Genomic DNA, 17,704 nt, shown 5'->3' with positions numbered 1-17,704 from the left:
CTTCCACCCAATGTCTAGCAGTGATATCTGCAACAAAACAGCATATATATATCTTCCAATACCTGAGTGATTGGCTGATAAACAGAAGCAACTGACAAATTCCTCATGCTCACTTGGGTTGCAATGTCTCAGTTATGCAGACTGGAGTACACAATCTGTGCAATACTTTTGCATCCTGCGCCACTACAGATCCATCCTTTCCTGGGAACTAAATTAAACTTACCCAAACAAAGAGAGGGTGATGGCATGCCAAAGACTGCTACCTCTTTTTCAGTCACCAGGTCCCTTTACGATAAAGACAGTGGTGAAACTGCTAGGGAGGAGAGCTCCATGTTTAGCAATAGTGCTGCATGGAAGATTGCCTGTGCGTACAAGCCAACGCTAAGGGGATGGGAGAAAGACATGGATATATCCATGATTGCAGAACAAGAAGTATTTAAAAACAGAGGTTGCCCAAAGAAATGGGATCAAAAATGGGCAAATGGAATAAGTCTAGGGGTGGAATATGTAATCTCCCATCCCCCCAGTGCCCCACCCGCGCCATCCCCAGGTGAACTGCGTAGAGGGAGGGATGGGATTCATCAACTGTGACCGGGAACAAATGCATTGGATACACTTTTTACCGGGACTATGAGTTTCTAAATGTAATGTGTACTATTGGCATAACCTGAGATCTAACTTTCAACCTGTTGTAATTCTACGAGTCTCTAAAATGAAGTTAGAAAAACATGTATGCAAATTTGTGCGAGGCACTCAAGCCTGCCACATGAGTGTGCTGTGCGGCAAAATGGAAAGGATTTGTCCATTACTGCCTGTAAGCATTTAAAATCACTCTGAGCCACTGTGCAGGATATAGTTTGTTACCCACTGTTGCTTCACCTTTAAAAAGTAGATCTTCAATTGGTTTACATTTAGCAGTAGTGGCAGCTTGCATGCTAAATGTAGAACACTATTTTGTTCAAAATTCCTGCAGTTAAAACTTCATGAAGGCGATTAAGATTTCTTTCTACAAGGACTCCACCGGCACTTACATGGGACCTAAAGTGGTGCTAACAAGACTCATGGGACCCCCTCTTGTGATACACATTTTCTTCCTTTAAAGGCATCCTTCCTAGACAGTCACATCACAAATGAGTTAGTGAGTCACAAGCACTCACGGAGGAGGAACGTTTTGTACAGGGCTCACAATACGGTAGTCTTCAGGACAAAAACAAAGTTTATGTCCAAGATGATTTCCCCTTTCTATGTCAATCAGGTAGTGGTTTTGCCTATCTTTTTCCCACATCCAGAGACGGTGACAAAGCGGGCATTATACATATTAGATGTCAAGAGGGCACAAATGTACTACATTGAAAGAACAAGAGATATGCAAGACCAAGCAACTGTTTGTTGCTTTTGTGAAGCCTCACTCAGGAAATCCCATTTCAAAGTGTGGTCTTGCGAGATGGATAGTGAAATGCGTGCGTACATGTATGCTAAAGCAAAATGTACACTGCATGCTATTCCTAAGAGACATGCCGCTAGAAAGAAGGGCGTAACAATGCCTTTTTTTAGGGAACATACGAACATCGACATCTATAAAGCTGCTAAATGGTCAACTCTTCCCGATCACTAGGCACTTTTGTGTTCATTTCAAGCCCAGCAAGACTGCTTGGTTAGACAGTGTTGAAAACTTCATTCCAAACAAGAATTGTCTGCTTGCTAGCCACTGCTTGATGCATAAACTACTGATTTTCAATATACGCACAGCATATGATATACAGCAGCACATGATTCAAACAGAGTGCTAGTCTGTTTGTAACTTGTATTCTCCAGTACTAGAGTGTCATTCATAGTTTCACATGCTTCAATAATTCCCTGTTGTCGAAGTGGGAGTCCCACGGTACATAAAATAGTAGTAAGAAAACATATATACATAAAAATATATAAGATTTTTTTATAAAACTTCCAAGTACCATAGAACATCATTGACTCATAGAAAGCATTACGGGAGTGTACACTTTAGTAACATATCATTGTCATTATTTGGTCCATATTCCAGCCAATCAGGCTGTAGCACCCTCTAGAACCTTCTCCCCAGAAGCTCAGGCCCTCAGATTTTCTACCGCATGTCGTGTGAAGGGAGTCTCACTGAGCTCTGCTCAGTTTTTTCTTCTCAAAATCTTCAACAATATGCCTTCTTCAAAAAAAGTCTTTGTTCCGGCCTTGTGCTGCCTGTGGAAAACGTTGCCTTTTTTCTGAGGACCCTCATAAGAAATTCATCTATTGCTTATATCCAGATCATAAGGTGAGGAATTGCAAGTTGTGCAGGACTTTTTCAGCAAAACTTTAAAGGATAGAGAGGCCCGTCTCCTTCTGTGGCTACAGAAGTTGAAGACTTCAGACAACCCTGTGACTGACGTGGAGAGTGTCTTTTCCCACCATTCAAAGGCCTCTCTTAAACGTGGGTGTGAGACTGAGATTCATTCTCCTTTTCTTAAAAAGAAGCTGTCTGTGGATCAAAATCCAGTTTCCCCACAGAGTCTGCCGGCCACCACGCCTACGGGACCTAGTTCTCTGGCGTCGCAGACTCCTGCTGTGCCCTTTTCCTCTAAAAAAAGGTGCCAGCCCGTCGTCGCGCCAGATGACAAAAACCGTCGACGCCATCTCCACATCGACTACCTGCTCTGTCGACGAAAACAACAACTTCTACCTCGTCGATGACGGTTCTGGAGTTTCGACGATAAAGATCACTTCGAAGAAGTCCACGTCGTCGACGGCCCTTCACAAACCTGGCTCGTCGGCGAAGGCATAGTCGACACGTACCTCGCCGTCGATGCTAACCTCTTCGTCGACGAAGGTCTCGTCGTCTGCAGTCTCGTCGGTAGTATCCTTGCCGTCGACGGTCGCGCCGTCTACGTCGAAGACCTCATCGACGCCAGCACACTCTTCTTCAACGCCAGCTCCATAGTCATCGACGACTAGCTAGTCGTCGACGGTGCACTTTTCTTTGGCGACTGCAACCACCTTCACAGTGGCAACAGCTACGACCTGTCTCTTCCCAGAAATGACGACCAGTACAAGTGGTTTTGAGCCCTGTGCAGCATTCCGCAAGACTACCTGCTCAACTGTTTGCGTCCGCAGAGGAGGATGCTTCCGGTGGATTGGATATAGATGACAACTTCCGAGCTGCAAATAGCCCGTCGGAACTGCATATCAAATGCCAAGACTGATGATGATGATGATGATGATCTGGAGTCCCATGTCTCCATTGCAGATGATGACTATCAAGGAGTTCCTGTGGCTCGGTTGCCAATTTTATTAATATCAAACCTGCAATATATGCTGGAAGACTATAATCGTCGTTCTCCACCGCTAACATCGACACCAGTATCAGTTCCAGTTGCACCGGTTCAGTCTCCAGTTCATCAGGACCCTGATGAGGATGATCATACTATGGGCCAGGATGATGACGCAGTTCTCACAGATTGGGACAATTATCAAGCTCATACTCCGTCCCCTCCGCCTGATTTCTCCTATGGCATCTCCTCCAGTGGATATAGGAGGATTCCACCTCTTGATGGAAAGTCGGAAAAACGTTTTCACTTACCGTTGGTCACCAGACAAGAGGATTGCTTCCTCTACGATTTCAAGAATCAACCTTTAAAACAATTATTATTATTATTATTATTATTCTGAGTTTTGTATAGCGCCTGGTTACCATTAGGCATCCCAGCGCTCACCAGAGAATGAAACTACCAGAATAGTGCGGAAGTTAAGCAGAGAACAAAAAAGTTTTTAAAAGTTTGCGGAACCGAAGAAGGCTAGCTTCCGAACGTAGATGTAGGGGAAGAGAGTTCCACAGGGTGGCCACGTTTATAGAAAACCTTCTGCCACCAGTTCTTGCCTTCTTCACCCTCCCTACCTGCAGAAGATGTTGATGGTCGGATCGGAGAGAGCGAGGGGCCTTATAAGGCTGAACCATCTCCCCCAGAATAGGTGGACCTACCCCCTGCAGGACTTTATGAGCGATACAGAGTGACTTAAACTTCACCCTGTCCCTCACAGGGAGCCAATGCAGCGCCTTCAGCGCGGGCGAGCAGACTGATGCCTGGGGAGACCTGTCTAGAGCCTGGCGGCCGCATTCTGCACTTGCTGTAATTTGTTCAGGCTGGCTTCTGGGGCACCCAGGAACAGCGCGTTGCTGAAATCCAGCCGCGAGATAAGCCCCTGGATGAGAAGTCTCCTAGTGGCCGCTGGAAGCAGAGGTAGAATCTTCCGAGCTGAGCGGAGCAGGCCAAAACACACGCCAGCAGTCTTTTTAGCAGTCAATTGCATGCCATACCAATAATAGACTTTATTTGGCAAGGACTAAAACGTATGCAGCGCCCCAATTCAGTTCCGGCGGTATTGCCACGCCTCGACAAAAAATATAGGGCGCCTGACCCTTCACCTGCCTGCCTCGTTTCCCAACCAAAGCCAGACTGTCATTACGCAGGCTGCACAAAAGAGGTCCCGTAATCCAGCTTCTCCATTAACATCCCCTGCCTGACCAAAAGGGGCGACGGCTGGATACCATAGGGAAAAGGTTTTCCACCATGTCTGCGACTACAGTAAGGGCGGCAAATTCCTTGGCCATCCTTGGCCGGTATGACCGACGGATGTGGTCAGAGATGTCTGCATTTCTTGACCTTATTCCTGAATCATTCAAGGCGGAATCTCGGAAGATCCTGCAGGAGGGTGAAAGAATTTCGTCTGAAATTAAAGATTGCGCAATTGACATTTCCTCTATAGGATTCCGACAGCTGGCGGGAGCTGCAGTTTTGAGGAGGCCGTGATGGTTGAAGGCCACATCCTTTCGACCTGATGTTCAGGCCAGAATACTTGACATGCCTTTTGATGGGGAATCCCTCTTCGGCAAGCATGTATATGACGCCTTGGAGTTCATCAAGAAGGATACGGACACTGCCCGTGCTTTAGGATCTCTCCAATATTGGAAACGGCCTTTTCGTGGTGCACGTGGTCGAGGCTCCTCATCTTCCTTTCGTGGCTCTTCATCTCAATACCGCTCATACAATGACAACAGACAGCGTTACTCGAACCAAAATCAGACGAGACAAACTGATTCTAGACAGTACAGGAGAAAATCAACATACAGGTGAGGCAATCCCTCTAAGAAGCAATGACTTTTTAAAACCCAAGTCTCATCCTACGGCGAAGATTGGAGGTCGAATCTCTCTATAACGTCAGATCATTGGGTCTTGGATGTAGTTTCAAAGGGCCACTCCCTTGAATTCGTCAAGTTTCCTCCCAACCGCTCTCCAAAAGGTCCCCCTCAGCACATTTGAAGGAACTGTTTGCGCAAATTACTGTTCTGATCCAAAAAGTAGCAGTCGAAGTGGTTCCCCGATCACAACAGGGGACAGATTTTTATTCCCGATTTTTTTTTTTTTTTTTTTTTATCAGAAAGAAATTGGGAGAGTGGTGCCTGATATTGGGCCTAAGAGCACTCAACAAGTACATCAAGTCTCAGACCTTTCGCATGCTGACTCTGACAGAAATCTTACAGTTCCTAAATCCCAGCGAGTTTCTCTCTACAATCGACCTCCAAGACGCATGTTTTCATGTGCCAATACATCAGAGACACAGAAAATACCTTTGCTTCAAAGTAGGATCAAAACTCTTTCAATTCAAGGTCTTACCTTTCGGCCTTCGTTCTGCTCCAAGAGTATTTACAAAGATCATCTCTCCGGTGGCAGCTTATCTACGCCTGCAAGGCATACAAATTTACCCCTACTTAGACGACTGCCTGATAAAGGCTCCAACCTTTCTCGCAGCAAGACAACACACTCCAACTTGCCTGTCAGTCTTCAAAAACGTAGGTCTTTCAATCAATCACGAAAAATCGCAAGTACTTCCGGAACAGAAAAAAGTTTTACTGGGAGCATTGATAGACACAAAACTGGCAAAGGCATTTGTCTCAATAGAACGCCAAGTACGCATCTCCAAATTGGTGGATCTTCTACAATCAAAAAGGTCGGTTTCAGTCCGAACATTGAAATCCTTTCTGGGCATGACCTCATCTTGCATTCCGTTGATCCCCAACTTCAGGTTGCATATGAGAGTAATTCAGGAAGAGTTAGACAAACAATGACGACAGGTCTCGGGCACGTTCAACGACATCATCTCACTGACGCCTCAGATATAGGTACCGTTGGACTGGTGGGCTCACCATCCCAATGTCGCTACAGGGCGCTCTCTTCTAGAGACAGCTCCCACATTAACCCTTACCACAGACGCCTCCTTGGAGGGTTGGGGCGCACACCTCCAGGGACTGTCCGTCAACGGCAAATGGACTGTGGTCCAACGCAAGTGGCACATCAACTATCTAGAGCTCTTGGCCATTTATCTCACTCTAATATCCTTCCGTTTCCTAGTGGAAGGAGAGTCCGTGTTAGTGTGTACAGACAACACCACCAGTATGCACTACATAAACAAGCAAGGAGGTACAAGATCACAGCTGCTCTCCAAGCAGGTGCAGCAAATCTGGAAATGGGCAATAAAACATCGAATCCAGTTGACTGCAGTTCACGTACCGGGCATCTCCAACGCCCTTGCAGACTCTCTCTGCAGAACTGCCACCGGCTACCACGAGTGGGAGCTACACCAACCAACTCTAGAGTATGTCTTTCGCCTGTGGGGCCAGCCGGACCTGGATCTTTTTGCGACTCCACTCAATCGCAAATGCCTACACTATGCAAGCTGGCATCCCCTCACAGGGTCGAGCGGGAATGCATTTTCGATCAATTGGTCGAGAAAATTTGCATATGTTTTTCCGCCGATCCTTCTTCTGCCTCACCTCCTGCACAAGATGAGATCACAGCCATGTCACATCCTACTCATTGCGCCCAGGTGGCCGCCTCTACCATGGTTCGCAGACCTCCTTCTCCTCTCTCAGTGCCCACCAATAACTCTTCGTCCACTGCCTCAACTTCTCACCATGAACCACGGACTGATTTGCCATCCAGACCCAGCATCTCTCCAGCTCACTGCTTGGAACCTGAGCACCTTGAGTTTGCCCATTTAACTATCGCACCTGACTGTAGGGAGGTCCTAGTTCATGCACCAGCACCTTCCACCATCAAGACTTATAAAATAAAATTGAAGCCTTTTTGTATTTGGTGCGAATCAGTGAACATTGACCCTATGCTCGCTACCCCATAGCAAATCCTACCTTTCTTCCTCCTCCTGGTGAGGCCTTTATCATTCCATTCTGAAGGTCTTCCTGGCAGCGATTTTTCGCTTCCGACACGATGGTTCCAGATCTCTATACTCCTCTCGGATCATCCGCCAGTTCTTTAAAGGATTATTCAAGATATTTCGGCCCATCCGACGTCCTCCGCCGTCATGGCGCCTGAATCTCGTATTGGCCCAGCTTCTCAAGCCTCCATTTGAACCAATCCACTCGGCGTATTTGAAATTCTTTACTTGGAAGGTTTCCCTCCTACTCGCTCTTACGTCATCTCGGTGAGTGAGTGAAATACAAGCTTTTAACATTCAGCCCCCTTTTCTACAGTTTTCAAAGGACGCTGTCATACTACGTACAAACCCTACGTTTATACCAAAGGTTCCTTCAGACTTCCACCTTGATGAACCTGTGATACTTAAAACTTTCTTCTCTAACCCTCCGTCTCCTGCTGAGCGTACTCTTCATTCGCTTGACCTGAAACGATGTCTCAAGTTCTATATCCAATGGACTGCGGCATTTCGAAAGTCAGACCAACTCTTCGTGGCATTTGGGCGAATGTGCAAGGGACATCTGGTCACCAAGCAGACCATCACCCGCTGGATTTCTTCGGCCATTCCTACTGCCATCAACGGGCTGGCAAGCCTCTTTCTGCTCCAGTGAGAGCACATACTGCCCTGTTTGCTGGAGTGACTCTGCATCCGATCTGCAGGGCGGCAACGTGGTCCAGCAGGCACACGTTCACGAGGGACTACTGTCTGGAGACTGCTACCGCTGCGGACACTGCTGTGGGTCAAGCGGTGCTACGAAATCTCTTCAAATAAAGGTGAGCCTCTGTTGCTTCCCGCCTCCTGTCATAAAAGGTTTTTTATATGTATATGTGTGTGTATGTATGTGTGTGTGTGTGTGTGTGTGTGTGTGTGTGTATGTATATATATATATATATGTGTGTTATTACAATGTATCGCTATATGACTGCATATTCATGAGTTACCTTTTATGATACTTCTGGTTATTGCTTTCTGCTTTCTATTCTTATTCAAGCATGTGAGTCTATGAAAGACACCCTAATACTGGAGAAGAACAAAAGTTACTTACCTGTAAACTGTGGTTCTCCAGTATTGGTATCTTTCATAGATTCACATGCGACCCACCCTTCCTCCCCACAGAGGCTCTCTTCTCCTCATGCACTCTATGGTCACCCTTGTGCTACGAAAATCTGACGGCCTGAGCTTCTGAGGAGAAGGTTCTAGAGGGTGCTGCAGCCTGATATGGACCAAATAATAACAATGATATGTTACTAAAGTGTACACTCCCTTAATGCTTTCTATGAGTCAATGCTGTTCTATGGTACTTTGAATTTTATGAAAAATCGTATATATTTATATATATTTTAATGTATATATTTTTATTTATACATTACATATGTATATGTACTTTATGTATATATGTTTTCTTACTACTATTTTATGTCCCTTGGGACTCCCACTTCGACGACGGGGAATTATTCAAGCATGTGAATCTATGAAAGACACCAATACTGGAAAACCACAGTTTACAGGTAAGTAACTTTTGTTCGTATTGCATATTCACATGTGCCCTTCTGTGTCTTCAGAAGCAGGCAAAGATCTCCGATGTTTGCTACCTTTATTAATTACAATGTACCATAACTATGCTCTCTTACATAGTTAAGCTTCACTACTAAAACTAAAACAGTTTGATATGGAGTCCTAATGCAAAGATTACTATGGAGTGGATATCTCAAGACCAAAGACTTTTACGAAGAAAAAACAACTTGCAAACATCTGCACCCAACACTAAATTGCAGGAGTGTGCAGAGCATGCCAACATAAAACAGTACATGCATAAAAACAGATCATTACAAGGTGAGTAACACTTCCTTGAATTGCAAGCTAAATAAAGGTGAGAGTTGCAGGCGCCAGAGTTTGCAACCCAAGTAGAACTCTGACCCAGTTGATAAATATTTCTTTAGTAAGTCCCTTAAAGGCTCTTTTGTACTTCCTACTAGGACTCCAGGGCATAAGAACAGAACCTTATTTCCTCAGTTAGCTAAAGAGGATTTGATGCAGTAAGGGAATTCACCTAGGTTCTGGGACAAATGTTATACATCCATTTCTAGTGTTGTTTCATAATAGTCCTGGGTGAAAATCATGTAGCTACTTTACAGAAATGCAGTTTTGTTGTGCCGCATTGGTCAGATGTTCTGCTTTGGATGAAACTGACCTGAATCAGCAAATTGGTATGGGTTTCTATGTATTTATCTCCTACAAAGAAGCATTTAGGGGTATTTATTTTTGAAGTTGGAGAAGTTGTAACATTTTACTGAATATAGTGCCCTTTCCACGGACAGCATGTCTTTATGAGGTAGTCTATCAATCTTGTTGGGGGTAACAGGCCAGAGATATTAAATATAACATTTCTGCTCTACACCATGAGGTCAAAAGATAGACCCTAGCATTCAGCTCACTCACTCAGGGCGTCTACAACAGGCATTGAGTGATCAACCCAAAGATTGTGCTGCCATCCATAACTGAAATCTCACTTATTCCTCTGATTTACAGGCAACGTACCCCCTGCAGCATTTGAAATCTTTACCTACCAATAATACTCTGTGACAAAGTCCCAGATAACTCTTTAGCAGTTTATAACATTAAGCCATAAAGGGTATCTAAGAGGGGGTGACTGTTGCCCAAGGGAAGGTGCACCCTCTTCAAACAGGTGTAATCGCCATGCAGCACTAACTAGGTGTACAATAATATAAAAACCATGGCTGACCAAGAGGATTCTAAAGTCAACCCTAAGATGGAATTGAAATCCCCCATGGAAATGTGAGCGGTGCAGTGGCATAGCACTGAAGTAGAATTTAAAATTGAACAGCGTTCTTGGGCTTTCCTTACTCTGTCCTGATCAGTTCCTAACACTCCTTTGAAGGTGACGAAGTGAAAATGATTACAAAGGTGGCATGGGCAGACAGTAACGGCGAATAGTTACAGTGGTAGCTGGCAGTGGAGGCAACTGCACAACACTGCTTAATACAAGTGTGCTTATCCCTAAGATTTATTGGAAAGCTCTTCTGTTTGATTAGAAGGAATACATATATACAAACCTACACTAGAATGGATAACATCCAGTATAGTGCCAAACTGTGTGCAAGGTACTATGTGTTCAGTGGAAATGCAATTTGCTTGGAACTATAAGTTCATTTCTTGCGTTATTGAGGTCACTGGTGAGGTTTGGTGAACAGCCTGGATTCCCTGGTGACTGCATGACTCTGCTACTCCCTGCACAGGACCTAGGGGTGCAGCCTTAGTCTGTATATGTTCTACTTTCGATATTTGCATGCTGTTCGCCCAGAGACTGCCCCTTTAATAATTTGTGTACTGATCTGTCCCATAGGAGGCTCTTCACTCTACTTTCATCTGCTGTCTTGGGGACATGAAGTTGCAGGAGAGGTTTGTTGGAGGGGAGAAGATTAGTGGGCTTGAGGCAATGTTGCCAAAGGCATCCATCTCCTACTAAATATCACACAGAGCACGTCCGGCTATATGTGAGAGAGAAAAAAATAGAAAAGTAGAGTTGTGTAATGTCAGGAAGAGAGATTTCCTTCAGGACAAGAACCCTCTCACCGTTGGGTGACATGCTTCATCATATGGGTGCCCTCCTCACACTAAAGTGTGGGCTACAACTCCCTGAGGGGAGGAGCTGAGGTGTTTTCTCAAGATAAGCCGGGAGGGAAATCGGGGAGGGGCAGAGTGCGAGAAAGTGATAAAAAATGTCTCTCTGGGTCAACTAAATCTTTATTAGGTGGCCTCAGGGACACAGTTAACAAGTATTTACAATGCAATGGTCTCGGCATTGTTATGGTTAGAGCTATTGGCATTACTCATGACATTATTTTTATTTGTTTTTGTTTTTAAAACATATAAATAAATGGCATTGTCGTTTACATTGCCAATAGCTTAATCTCTCGCAAATGCGAGACCTATTGCATTTGCACCCACACACACAAAGCCACCCACACACACATACAGAGCCACCCACAGAGTCATTCACATAGAGCCACCCACCCACACAGAGCCACCCACACAGCCACCTACACACACATAGAGCCACCTACAAAAAAAGCTACCCACACAGAGCCCCACAAACACACACACAGCCACACACAAACACAGAGACACACACACACACACACACACACACACACACACACACACACACACAGAGCCACACACAGGGAACAGATGCAAGAAAAACAGTTCACAACGAGGGAACAGAGGCAAGAAAAACAGATCACAACGAGGGAACAGAAAAACAGATCACGAGGGAACAGAGGGCAGAAAAACAGATCCCAACGAGGGAACAGCAAAACAGATCCCAACGAGGGAACAGCAAAACAGATCCCAACGAGGGAACAGCAAAACAGATCCCAACGAGGGAACAGAGGGCAGAAAAACAGATCCCAACGAGGGAACAGCAAAACAGATCCCAACGAGGGAACAGCAAAACAGATCCCAACGAGGGAACAGCAAAACAGATCCCAATGAGGGAACAGAGGGCAGAAAAACAGATCCCAACGAGGGAACAGAGGGCAGAAAAACAGATCACAATGAGGGAACAGAGGGCAGAAAAACAAGGGAACAGAGGGCAGAAAAACAGATCACAACGAGGGAACAGAGGGCAGAAAAACAGATCACAACAAGGGAACAGAGGGCAGAAAAACAGATCCACACGAGGTAACAGAAAAACAGATCCCAACGAGGGAACAGAGGCAAGAAAAACGAGGGAACAGAGGGCAGAAAAACGAGGGAACAGGGCAGAAAAACGAGGGCACAGAGACCAGCGACAGTGCTTAAGCATCTCTAATCATAAAACTACCTTCGGCTCAGTGTACGTTATCAGTGGACCAGTGTAAATAAATCGCAGACCCCGGCCGAAAACCCCTGCTCTGATGACCATCAGCTCAAAGGTAGAGGACCACACACTTCTACGCATACGTTACGGAATCCTGGCCATTATGTCATTTTACATAATATCCTAACCGTCCACACGGACATTGCTTTTGTCCCGCCGACTACTATCCCCCCACCACCACTCGGTATTTCTGAAGACCCATAGAACCGGATGCCAGCGTCGTTACCTCCAGACACAAGGGGAAAACATCGATTGACTTTATTTTGGTCGCAATGGAAATCATCAAATAAAGTCCGGATTGCAGCTGGAAGAAAAAAAAGTGGGGTGCACAAAAGGAGAGGGGTCCATTGGCAGAAATAAGCAATTACACGTCCAGCAAAGAAAGCTTCTACTTCAGAATCAAGAGTTAGAGACTTTGTGAGGGAAAGTAAACACCTAAGTGACGGGAACAGAACCCAAGCTGTCCCCACGGACAATGTACAGACAGGCACATTTATTTCATGATAATCTTCACAACGATAACTCGTCAAAAAAATGTAATGCAATGCGCTCCGTTGCAAGCCAAACTCCTATTTGCATTCTGTTTTAGCAGTTACATTGCAAATCTTTTTAAAACAAGCACAATAATTCCAATAAAATGTAGAGATGACTAGTTCTTTTAAAATGTATATCTCAAGCACTGCAGAGTTAATACTTCTGAGTGAAAAAAAGTAAAATTCAACAAAGCACAATCAATACATTATACTTTCAGTTGTTCTACTAAAGGATGACATGATTTACAATTTATCCGTACTAAAAACACTACATAGACTATAGAGAGAGTCAATAAAAAATCTTTTCGGGAGATTAGAGCAGGTTTAAAGCACACCTCGGTGCAGGTTGAGTGCGGTAACTTACCAAAGGGGAGCTCGCCCAGAGGCTGCTAAGTAAACCGCCCCAGTGGAGTGCAGCCCGCAGCTGGCCATGAATAAAGCCCTCTCCGAGCCCAGCACTGCTGGCAGACACGTTATCAAGCCGAGCCTTCATTTCACATCTGCAAACATATGGGCAGCGGTGGCCCTGCCTCCCCTCTCCGCCCCACCTCCAGCCGGGCCACGGCCCCCCTCCGCCAGGCATGCATTCCTCAGGTGCTCGCTAATGGCATTCCCAGGGCCCCGGAGCTGCTTCGGGGATCAAGAGATCTCCGGGCCCCCGCTGGGCTCCAGGGCACCAAGGCTGTTCCGTTTAATCACATCCAGAGGGGAGCGGCGGCCCCTTTCACAGCGCTGTCTGCCACCCTTTCAGCCCCACAGAGTTAGTTTGATTTTAAAAAGCCACAATTAGGACAGGCGAACATTTTGGATCAACCGTGGACTTTTGAAACGTCACAGCCAGTGACAATGTTTTTAAAACACCAAGCCAAAAATAGACAAAACAACTTTACCCTTTACGAAAAAAATTTGATTTGAAGCATATATTAACCATACAAGCCTCTGATGTAGACAAAACAACTTTACCCTTTACGAAAACATTGATTTGGAGCATATATTAACCATACAAGCCTCTGATGATGGGGGGCGAGCACGGGAAGGGGCTGAAGCACCACCATCTTTCTCCGAGGCGAGGCAGAAATCCCTCGGAGAAACACACGGTCATTTTGCGATTCTGGGGCGTGTTTTTAGCAGTTGAGTAAGGGATGACGTCACGGCTTAAAAACTGTAAAAAAAACACGCCCCTGAATCGCAAAAAGACGGGGCTTGAACAGAGTGACTGCCCCTCTCCTCCAATGGCTGGCCAGCATTTACGAGGCCAGCCAATGGAGAAGAGGGGCGGGTTCAAGCCCCCATACTGCCAAAACATAAAATCTTGGACTCCGCCCACTGCGTGGGACGCTAGTCCGAGACCTAAAAAGCAAGAGGACTAGGGATTAAGCCAATATATCCCTAGTTTAGGTCAACATGTTTGTCAGAGGTTAGTCCCCTAAAGAGATCTGTGTGATTAAAGAACCCATATGATGAAGCATGTCACCGAACGGTGAGTGAGGGTTCTTGTCCTGAAGGAAATTTCTCCTCCTGGCTCTTTCTTCTGACATTACATGACCCTTTTCTTTTTTTTCTTTCTCACATTTAGCCAGACGTGCTCTGTGTGATATTTAGTATTCTAGAGGGATTAGTACCCCCTGGCTTTCTTTTGATCTCAGTTGATCCTTAGTGTGTAAACATCCATCTCTTACTGTCACCAGTCTGGAGGCTGATATAACTGGACAGGACAAACTGGACTGGATACAACTCGCCTTCCAGCAGATGCAACATTCACAGACAGCAATATACGTTGCCAGTTTCCCACCAGAGAGATCACAAACCTGATCGCAATTCAACTTCTTTTGATGGGCCTGCAGCTGTCTGAGCATAAGTGTTGTAGAACTGGTACTGATTTCCACACTCCTAGGGAAAAATTAAAAATTGAGCAATGTATAGCACACCAGCTGTCCAGGACTGAGTTCATAGTCTCTTGTTAATGTACTTCAATGATTTTGGTGAAACTTTTTTCCTGCTCTTGGGGTCTGCTTACAGCTCTGACAATATGCCGCAGTATGGACTTGTATCAGCTGTGCTGTTCCAGTGCTGCGGCCTGCTGCAAGTGCACCTCAGTCTTGACTCATAGCACCTATTCGACAACTGTAACCCATATACAGGATTACAAGTGAACCCTAATCCCGACATGCAGCATATCTGCCCAGTACAGCTTGCTCTTAATGGGTTCCCCATATCCACATATAGTAGTCTGCTGTTCCAGCACTGGGCCTCACACATTTTAGTGTACCAATACAGCTTAGTGGTGACTGGTAACATGCCTTGCTATTACTGGGATGACATAACAGAGGCGCAGAGAGCTCTGCAGACCATGAATTCATCAGCAAGCTAGCTATGGATTAAATCCTGTTGATTTTTGCAATAGTTGTTTCTTTTGAATATGCTGTCCTAGCTCTTCTTATTGCTGTAGTATTCTGCAGAATGCTCATAACCTGTTTTCTTTGCATGCACAGCAGCTATGCTCCCAAATGGCTACATGTCCATGACATCACACAGTGACATTTGCCTTCCCGGTGGGACTACGGACCCCAGCATCATGATTACCAACGTTTGTAGTATTGATTCAGTGTTGATCGATCAATTGCATAAGAGCCCCAGAGCGCCGGATGCAGTGATCAGCAATGGCCCTCGCGCAGAACCAACTGAGCCTGTTCCCAGCAAGCTGGAAACTCAAGTGGGAGAAGAAAAGGAGCAGCCTGAGAAGCCAGGCCAGTCTGAGTCCTTGACAGAAGAACACATAGCCTGTGCACAGAGTAAGCCTACTTTTCTAATATTACTTATTTGCAGGTGTTATTAAATTTGATTGACACTTCTCCAACTGAAGCTATTCTTAGTCGACCAGCTGTTAGCAGCACTTGGAGCTGAAAACGGTGAGTATTGGTGACCTTCCCTATGTCCTTCTATAAGAGGCAGGTACTCATTGTATCCCTTTGTGCAAGCTGCGTAAAGGATGGACCTGCACAGCACTCTGACCTGTGGGTGTGACTGTTAAACCAGTGTTGTCTCACATATGTAACTTTAGAGTAGCCCTCCACCATCACTATTCATTCCCCTGCTACCCTTTTGACCGATACCAGTGAATCAGAGCTGCTGCAGTACTGCACACCAGTGTAGCTTTGTCGCACAAAGGGTAGCTACTCTGTTTATAAGCTACTCCTTGCTAATTGACATTATTAAACTGCTTTTAAACAGAGTGGCTAAAATGTTATGGTGTGCCATCATGAAAAAGCTAGTTGAATCTGGTGAAAGTAAATGCTGCTTGCCCTTCTGGAGAATGTTTCAACTTGTGCTGTTTTCCCTAAATTCCTGTTCTTGCCCGGCCAGGTATTTTGGATCAGTTTTTGCAGACCTATGGGAGCCTTATTCCGCTTGGCACTGATGAAGTGGTCGAAAAACTGGAAGATGTATTCCAAGAGGACTTCTCCACGTCACAGAGGTAAACCCCTCTGTTAGAAGTTTTTTTAATGCAGATAGTTTGGGAAAACTTCTGTCTATTTTAGATATAAGCTAGCCTTCTTTGGATGTGACCAGCTATGGATGAACTTGGACAAAAAAAGTGCTAACATTGTTATATACATTTCTATAGCGCACTTCCCCCAAATGGTTTTGTGGCCCTATGGTAGCTGAAACAAAGCACACAACTGATCATACACACATGCTAGCCTGAAAAGCCAGATCTGTGGAAGTTTTCTGAACATAGAGTAACGGGTGATTGCGGGGAAGACCTGATTTCAGGTAGAAGGGCGTTGCATATGCGGGGGGTCAAGTCCTTAGAATCTGGAGCCACAGAGTGTTTTTTTTGGTTTTTTTTAAGTAGCAATGGTGAAAACATTCAAGTACTTAGAAAGCAAATTGCGAGAGGAGATGTATTTTTGTATGCGAGCAGAGATAAGACCAGGAGTACCAGTCTGTAGAGATTTAAAGATGAGGCAGCCAGCCTTAAAAATGGAGCGTTGTTTTATGACTAACTAGTGTAATTTCCTCAGCAGGGGGAGGGTAGATATGACTGATCCAAGGTTGTTGGTACAATAATCTGGCTGCCTGATTTTGAACCAGTTGGAGTCTTCCAGTCAGACACTTACACTATGCTAACTCCTTCTACTTGGGCCTTCCCAACATTGAGGTGACTAGAGCTATGATAGTCTGAGGGAGAGCCTCGAGGAAAAGGAATTTACTGATCTTTCCAAATTTTCAAAACTGTAGAAAGCAAGATATTACAGTCCCTAATTTAGGTTTAATACACAATTTAGCATTGATCAGTACTCCGAGGCTCTTAACTGAATTCTTGAGCAAAGGGAGGGAACCCATGGTGACAGGCCAAAGTGTAGACCTCCACTGGTCATGTTTGTTTCTAGTGATGACCATCTCCGTCCTGTCTGAGTTCAATTTAAGTTTGTCGTCCTTCATCCAGTAGCGGATGAATAGCATTGTATTTTTAAAAGAGAATTTGCATTCCGGGGAGTTATAGTGAAAACCAATTGCAAATCTGCAGAATTGTTAACCTTTACCTTCATTTGGTTCAGGGATCGGACCAATGGATGGATATATAGGTTACAGGGGGAGGGGTGCGGGGGGGGCCTGGACAAAGCAGATCCTTGAGGAACACCACAGGTCAACCTAATCTTAGGGAAGCAGAAGGCAAAAAGCCTAACCGCCTGGGACCAGTCTTCCCCAAAAAAAGAATGCAGTCCCGCCCAGAGCGCTGGAGGCCTGCAGCCTCAACACAGTCAATCAGGATATCGTGGTCGACATCGTTCAAAGCAGCCGAAAGGTCAAGAAGCAACAGAGCCTGGGTGGTGTCCCTGTCGGCTGACTCGCGTAGATCGTCCACTACTGAGAATAATAGTCTCCGTGAAATGGGCCGGCCATAAGCCTGCTTGGTGGGGTGTCAAAGTTGTTTTCCCCCACGAAAGACCACAGGCAGTCAGCTACATGACCCTCGAGTACCTTTGCCAGGTGGGGAAGCAAAGAG

The 17,704-nt window shown here is 45.4% G+C and overlaps 1 protein-coding gene across 4 annotated transcripts in view; it reads left to right on the top strand.

Moving 5' to 3' along the window:
* SENP3 (SUMO specific peptidase 3) overlaps nt 1-17,704 on the top strand; it is a 134,678-nt gene that overhangs the window by 26,347 nt on the left and 90,627 nt on the right. For 2 of the 4 annotated variants that reach the window (XM_078670511.1, XM_078670512.1), the window contains exons 3-4: nt 15,186-15,485; nt 16,057-16,168. In XM_078670511.1, coding sequence (XP_078526637.1) covers nt 15,186-15,485; nt 16,057-16,168 — 412 coding nt within the window. The remainder of the gene's footprint in view (nt 1-15,185; nt 15,486-16,056; nt 16,169-17,704) is intronic. The other 2 variants (XM_078670513.1, XM_078670514.1) reach the window with 1 other exon arrangement.

This window comes from Lissotriton helveticus, chromosome 12, assembly GCF_964261635.1.
Source record: "Lissotriton helveticus chromosome 12, aLisHel1.1, whole genome shotgun sequence".
NCBI classification, from domain to species: domain Eukaryota; kingdom Metazoa; phylum Chordata; class Amphibia; order Caudata; family Salamandridae; genus Lissotriton; species Lissotriton helveticus.
The sequence above is the reverse complement of the archived record's forward strand: the minus strand, read 5'-3'. Positions and strand labels throughout refer to the sequence as shown.